General features: G+C 39.8%; 1 protein-coding gene across 1 annotated transcript in view; it reads right to left on the bottom strand.

Annotated features, from left to right (window-relative positions):
- Positions 1-71: 71 nt before the first annotated feature.
- LOC146679253 (uncharacterized) overlaps positions 72-7,258 on the bottom strand; it is a 59,533-nt gene continuing 52,346 nt past the window's right edge. Inside the window, exons 51-64 of the mRNA XM_085406967.1 lie at positions 6,875-7,047; positions 6,709-6,778; positions 6,404-6,519; positions 6,280-6,311; positions 6,028-6,196; positions 3,909-4,004; positions 3,735-3,775; positions 2,856-2,927; positions 2,676-2,789; positions 1,473-1,574; positions 1,133-1,261; positions 1,001-1,040; positions 790-907; positions 72-492 (exon numbers count right to left, since the gene is read on the bottom strand). Coding sequence (XP_085263093.1) covers positions 291-492; positions 790-907; positions 1,001-1,040; positions 1,133-1,261; positions 1,473-1,574; positions 2,676-2,789; positions 2,856-2,927; positions 3,735-3,775; positions 3,909-4,004; positions 6,028-6,196; positions 6,280-6,311; positions 6,404-6,519; positions 6,709-6,778; positions 6,875-7,047 — 1,474 coding nt within the window. The 3' untranslated portion in view covers positions 72-290. The remainder of the gene's footprint in view (positions 493-789; positions 908-1,000; positions 1,041-1,132; positions 1,262-1,472; positions 1,575-2,675; positions 2,790-2,855; positions 2,928-3,734; positions 3,776-3,908; positions 4,005-6,027; positions 6,197-6,279; positions 6,312-6,403; positions 6,520-6,708; positions 6,779-6,874; positions 7,048-7,258) is intronic.

The following is a 7,258-nucleotide window of genomic DNA, read 5'->3' as shown; positions in this document are numbered from 1 at the left end:
GGAATATAACATTTCTGTAAGATTGTTCCCTTCGCAATGTCAAATTTGTCTTCAAAAAGTCTTAAACCTCCATGTTTTTCAAACTTTTATGTTCAATCCCCACAAAGACTTGGTGTAAATGTTCATGTTGCAGAAAGACTTTAATGTTCATCACCAAGAAAAGACAGTTTACATCACAGTGGTATGTTGTGATACAGAAAAGGAGCATTTGTTTAACCAGAGATAAGAAAATGAGGCACACTCAGTGTCGAGGTGGTCGAGCCATTGTAAAGCATTTAAGTTACTGATGATCAGCGTCTCCTGCGGCGCTGTGGTTTGGGCGTTGTCCCTTCCACGCATTCTGTTTTGCTGCACTGGCATGACTGAACCATGGTGTAGCTGTGCTGCAGCTTAGACCCATCAGCACAGGTAAGCTCCACCTGCTCCACACTTGTGGTGGCTTCTTGGCAGCACTCGCAATTGTGTACCATTGTGTTGGCTTCCATAGAGTACCTGAACACACACACAGAGAAAGACCAGTTAATGAAGTCTGCACTAGTTACAGTAACTAATCAACAGAAAAATCTGAATGTTCTGTACAATGCCTAATCCTGAGTGGGTGATGTTTAAAGATGATCATTACTTTATTGTTGCACTCATATATACTAGTTCTTATTCATTATTCATGAGTTTGCCTACAGCAGATAAATAATAGTGTATTCTTTGGTATGCAATGAAAACAGTGAACATGTAGCAGCCAGTTAAGGGAAATGAAGGCGCTCTCGGTTAAATTTCAAATAATAGACTCACATGGAGAAACTGTCACAGTGTCCAGCGCAATATGTGATGTTAACTGGCTGTGCGCTCTTGCAGTTGTTCAGTTCAAGGATTCTCTGCTCCTTCTGGGTCTTACACAGACTTATATTGCCTGGAACATATAACAACAGTTGCACACTCACGTGAGGCACATTTTTAAACTTTGTTCTTAACATGTATTTAGTTATTTAGTTTGATGGCTTACAGGTTGGGCAGCACCCACTGGCATCTGTTGTTTCAGTGCCCTGGAGGAGGAAGACATTTCATGTTGTGTGAAATATTCAGCAGTAAAATGCAAAATCCACCAATCTGATCTGTAAAAGTCTAATAAACTCACAGGTTCACAGTCCAAGGGGTTAAAGGGAGGACAAGTAGCCTTGGTTTCCTTGGTAACAAGCTGTCCGTTGAGCTTCTCACAGGTATATTGCACACATTTGTCATTAGGAGGTGTGTAAGAGCTGTTGACCTGTAAAACCATGTAAAACAGCAATTCTGGCTCAAAACACAGGGTACCTGTGTGTCATCTCATTTCAAAAAGACTTTTTTGGCTTTGAATTTATAAGCTTTTGTTTTTTAGGTCCTAAATTGCTGATTAGTTTTTAAGAACGAAAAAGAAAGGAGTCCTGCTGTGGTGCTTCTAATGCTAGCATTTATTCGCTGTTGGCTGCAGTACTGACCTCAATAACATGCACCGTCACGTTGTCAGGTGTGGTGAAAATACAGTCCATCTGAACACATGTTCCACAACACTTTCCTGGTTCAGTCTGATATTCATAACCCTGCGAAAGAGTGAGATATGAGGAGTGAGAGAGCTTTGTAAGGAAAGAAGTATGTGTGTGTTTGTGTAGACCTGGGGATGCTGGAATATGCTTCACTGTGGCTGAATTAAAACATGTCTGCATGTGAAGGACCACTTATCACAAATGCTTGAATACAGTTGTTGCTAAGGGGGCACAGCCAGTTAGTAGGTTGAAGGGCCAATGACTTTTTAGCATCGTCAGGCATTCTTTTCTTTTCATTATTGAAAAACTGTATTTAATATTTACTTAAGTTATTTTTATCTAATTTAAAAATGTATTTGACTACCTGAAACATCTAAGTGTGACAAGTATGTAAAAACCTAAGAAATCAGTAAAGGGCTAAAAAGGTTTCATCATTACTATTTGCACAACAAAATGAAAGAAGAAAGCCAGTATATAAAGGATAAGTTAAACACTTATGTACTTAGAGGCTAACTTATTTGTTAATGATGCCTTCATAAAGTTCTTAAAGAGTAGCATTTCAAAATCCACAGTGCTTAATAACATTTAGTTCATTTTCTGAAACGTACTTTTAATTCTTCTCTCACCTTAAAGGTATAAAGGCCAACTTTCTATTGGACGGCTCCACCTCATTAAGAAAACATTTGAACAACAGACGGGTGGTGTTTCTATGTGCCCAGTAAACGTTGTGCACCTGAGTGATATTAGTGATATCCAATGTCAGTGACATCATAGCGAGTTACTACTAAAATAAATAGCAGAAATGCTGTTTAGAGAAGTCTGAAGGATTGCGTGTGCATACATATGTGGCCTCATTATTTGAAGCTACAGTTGTGTTTAATGTAACATAGCAACACCATTTCAGCAATGAACATTATTTTCTATTGCAGAAAATAAGAATAGCTCTGCTTCAGTGTTTTGTTTTGGAGTTTTTTTAACCAAGTTTCACAAAGCTGTTCATTTCAATTCACATCTAAGGTTCTAGTTTTTTGGTGCTATTGTTCTGGACCTTATACTGCGATTTGCTCAGGCTGGCTTGCTGGTGTGAAGTGTGGGGCGATGATTCCTCTTTATGATGTAATGAATGTGTCGTGCGAGTTGGCATGTGAATGAGCTTACAGCAGAACAGTTTTCGTTGCAGACGACAGGTTTGCAGATAACGATGTTCAGCTTGGTGACAGGATCCATTTCGGGGCCACAGTAACATTCCTGGCAGGGCCCGGGTGTAAACGACTCTGACGTTGTTGATATTTCTCCAGCTCCTGATGGTGTTGTTGTTGTTACTGATGCTTGTTCTACAATTGATTGTGCTTCTGGTGCTTCCAGCGGGGGTTCTGATAGTGTGTCTGGTGTTGGGATCTTGGTACCAGGCTAAAGAATTGTATGTTATATATTATATTAATTGCTTCAAGGAATATTTCATACCTCTATATCTATTTTAAGCCTTATCGTAATGATGAGTATAAAACAAAGTTCAGCACAGAGAGAGTTAGCTGGCTTGACAAAATCTAAAACACCAGTCAAAGATAACATATATAAGGGGGTGTTTTACATGTCAACTGAGCACTCCCTAGTCCAATCAAAGATCGTATCAGTGAAGTGAGTAATAGAGATCTATAAAGAACATAAAAATTGACATAAAAAAAACACTTTTCCAACAAATAGGAGAGACTGGTGATTTCATCGCCACAAGTGCGGTAAAATTAACTCAAGCTATAAGCACTTCATGCGGTCTCCGTGCTGCTGTTTATTTCTACCTGCACATTAGAACCCTATCACTTTGAACTGCAGGGCTGAATACACGTTAAAGCTACTTGGTGTGTTCAGCTGTGACACTCTTCCATGTGAAGTTTTGCCTACAAATGTAACTGATTTACTTGCTTTCCAATAGCTGCGATTGAAATGAAGACCTAACCATCCATCTGAATACATACATTCCAGCGAAAGAGCCTCACACAATTTTCACTGTTGTAACTTTACAGCTGGGCTTCATTCAGTTTTCAGTCAGGCACAGTTTAAAAAGTTGAATATACTGATGTAAGTCATACATACATCAAGTGCAGGATGCTGCAGTATGCTGCACTTTGTTATGTGTATAATTCAGGACAACAGATGGTTCTTGTTTAGTGTATTAGGGAAAACCACTTCTTGTTTCCAGAGTTTGAACTGTGTGCTTACCTTGTATTCAGTCATGTTATAGACACATACACCTTTAGGAACTGCAGACACAAAGAGACATGGGTTTAGTTAACATTCACACATATGCATTGATGATCTGTTGTAGTTGACATTGTACTAGACTCCATCCATTTATTCATTCACTTCACAGGCTGATGGATTAGAGTGACATACCACAGTTGTAGGATAGGCAACAGGTGCCATTGGTAATGCTCAGTTGGAAGCCCAGCAAGCACGTGGGAGGAGGAGGACACAGGTTTACGTTGCATTCTGTTGCAAAAGGAACGAGAACTTGTCAGAATGTGATGATGAAGATTTGCACAACTTTCCATTTGATAACAATAACTTGAAGAACCAGGAAAGCAACTGTTTACATGATTTAGTACAAGCTGGGAAGGGACTTTGCTGAGCCAAGCTCTCTTTTAATTTAATTCAATGAAATGAAATTACATTTTATTTATATAGCTCCAAAACACAAAAACAGTTGCCCCAGGGCACTTTATGTTGCAAGGGTAAGACTTTACAATATTGCAAGGTCTTACCCCAACAGTCAGATAACCCCTATGAGCAAGCACTTTGCTGACAGTGGGAGGAAAAACTTCCTTTTAACAGGAAGAAGAACCAGCCTCAGGGAAGGGCTTATATCTGCTGTGACTAGCTGCGGGTGAGAGGAGAAAGACAGGACCAAACACAAGCTGTACAAGAGACCCAAAGATTAATAATAACTAATGATTAAATGTAAAGTGGTGTATGAAAGTGTATACCTTCCATTTAACTTTTAAATATCTTACGAACAACAAGTAAGCCAGCAGTCTGAGAGTGAAGGACTGTGTTGACCTGTATTGACATTAGTACTGTGACCTCAGTACAGTACCTTGGTACTGTGAGGTCCACACATACTCATATGTGCCATTGCCAGAAGGTTGGTTGTGTATTCCAGCACAGTGGAAGGGCTGGACAGGGCCATAGAAGGTCCTTAACCCATGAGTAGGACCGGTATCTTCTACTCAAGACTTATGATGACACCCGGACTGCCGGACTAGCATTGGGATGAAATCCTTGGATCTATTATCAGACCCTGGTGCACAACGATGAACAGGCTCATGTGGATGCAGATAGTTCCTCAAGGATAAAGGAATTAATATCATTGAATGGCTTCTAGGATTACCTGACTAAGTCCCATATAACGCCTCTACAACATTACGCTTTGGTCCATCCAACACCACCAGGTTGCACTTTAGACTGTCCAAGAACTCAGTTATACCCTAATACAGACCTGGGAGGAGTCCCTCAGGACACAGTCGGTGATCCACTACCCTGCACCGTTAAGTGCTTGGCATTTCCCATCATGGTGTCCCCCAGGAGATCCCACAGGAGACCATCTATATATCTGACATTGCCAGATTTAAGCACATGGGCAAACAACTAAATATCATTTTGAGTTGCTGCTAAGAAATTTTACAAAATGGACTAGCCTGCCACATATTTTTTTCACTTTGATTTTTGGGGTGTCTTTGAATTAAGCCCTATGTAGGTTGATAATCTCCATTTTCATCAAATAATATGACACGCTTTTAGTCGTAGAACATTCATCTATATCAGTTGAGAAAAGCAGCGTGATCGTTGTCCCTGAGATCTGATGTTTGTTCCAAAACATTGTAATCAACAGATTAATGTGAATGTAGTCTTTTTTTTTCTAAACAACCATGTGATGATTTCAAAGAACAGCAATAAGTACATTGGCACAAGCTCTACCGATCTTGATTTTTCTGTGATTTTGAGTTTTCGTTTTCATTATTATTCACTGACTGAGATGGAGATTTCAATCACACAGAACCAAGCTGCCTCTGAAAAGCAAACAGAAATGCAAATGTGCATATTTTCCATTAAGCTAAATAACTACGTTATGAATGTGCCAGGCATGAGACTACCTCCAGGTGTTATCTGGCATATTAGGCTCAGAAGGTGGAGTGGGTTGTCCACGAACCAGAAGGTTGTTGGATTGATACCTTACTCTTCTAGTTTGAGTATTCAAGTATCCTAAGTTGCCGCTGATGCATCCAATGGAGTGTGTGTGTAAATGTCAGAAAGCACAGAGGGATGAAAGTGCTGCGTGAATAATGTCTGTGATCGACTGGACGAGTCTTGTAACAAAAACGCTTTGAGATGAAATTTGAGCATAAAGACAGTACTAGTCCCAGGAAAGGCAATTTTCATCAGTGTCAGTCATCCATTTGTGTGATATCAACGGCAAGACATTGTTTAAAGCTAGTTCAAAGACACTAAAACTGACCACATGACTGTGTTGTGCAGCAGTTCACTGTATTGTTGACCAGTTGCTGGCCAGGCTCGCTGCAGTTAGGACTTTGTACAGACTGGCACTGAACAGGCTCACACTGGACGCTCATGGAGTCCTTGTCACAAACACAGGTTTGACAGTCACTTGTCCAAGTCTCGCCCAGCTGTTTAAAAGAAACACACCGATTCAGATTCACACATCTTATTCATTGTTAAGAAGGCATGAACATAAGAGCAGAGTTCTCACCTGTTTGGGTTTTCCATCAGGTCCAACACAGGCTGAAAGGCAATCACAGACAGTAGCAGGTGATGTTTGGGAGAAAAATATTTCAAAGCCCAGCAAAATAGCGTTCTGCAGAATCTGGTCTTACCACAGGTGTCAACACATATGTCATGTACTGTGTTGAATAATGTGGTACCATGAGGACAGAAACAACCTTCCTTAGTGTTGTTACTGGATGCCACTGTTTGGTATGCCGTGTTGTATCTGATGAGAGAAAATGAATTAGCCCATCAAAAATAGAGATTGGGCTAATCTTGATTAAAAATATATATATATATTTAATTAATCCTACTATCAAAATATTCCATATCCCCCCCAGAAAATACACATCACTAAATTCATCAGGGTCATTAAACAAACAAAAGTTCTTCACACTGATATGGTTTACGCTACCCGTTGTTGCATGTAGGCTCTACGGATGGACCACAGGGCATGTACACTTTGTTGCTTGGACACTTGTGCTCTGAAAGATGGAAGTATGTTAAGAGCACATTGTTCAGAACTGCAAAAACCAAATAACCAAAAAATCAACTGTATGGATATAATATGTATATCTCACCACAGAGCCCATTGGTAGCATTTCTCCAATCGATACAGATTCCTTCATTAGAACATTCAGTGGCATAAGCCTCCAGACTGCAGCAGCTGTTTTTGCCAAGATTGCAAGTGTCAAAGACACATGATGTCACAAATGGTCCTGGAGGTACAACTTTGTGGCATGGTGCAAATAAACTAGAAGACATACAAGCCAGAGTGTATCAGGAAAATGATTATTCACAAAATGTGTACAAACATTCATACATCATATAATGACTAAAAACGTCCATATATGTAATAGGCCAGTTACTTGTCTCAGTGCTATCGCTTAGCTTATAAACTTCGTACAAAAAGTGAAGAAACTAGTGTTCGGTCAATTATTTCTTTGTTTTTGTTTTTGGTAAAA

Source organism: Rhamphochromis longiceps, linkage group LG1, assembly GCF_057381845.1.
Source record: "Rhamphochromis longiceps isolate RC_006_pf linkage group LG1, R_longiceps_female_GT1.1, whole genome shotgun sequence".
Lineage (NCBI taxonomy): Eukaryota > Metazoa > Chordata > Actinopteri > Cichliformes > Cichlidae > Rhamphochromis > Rhamphochromis longiceps.
Note: the sequence above shows the minus strand (reverse complement) of the source record. Positions and strands in the feature narration are given on the sequence as shown.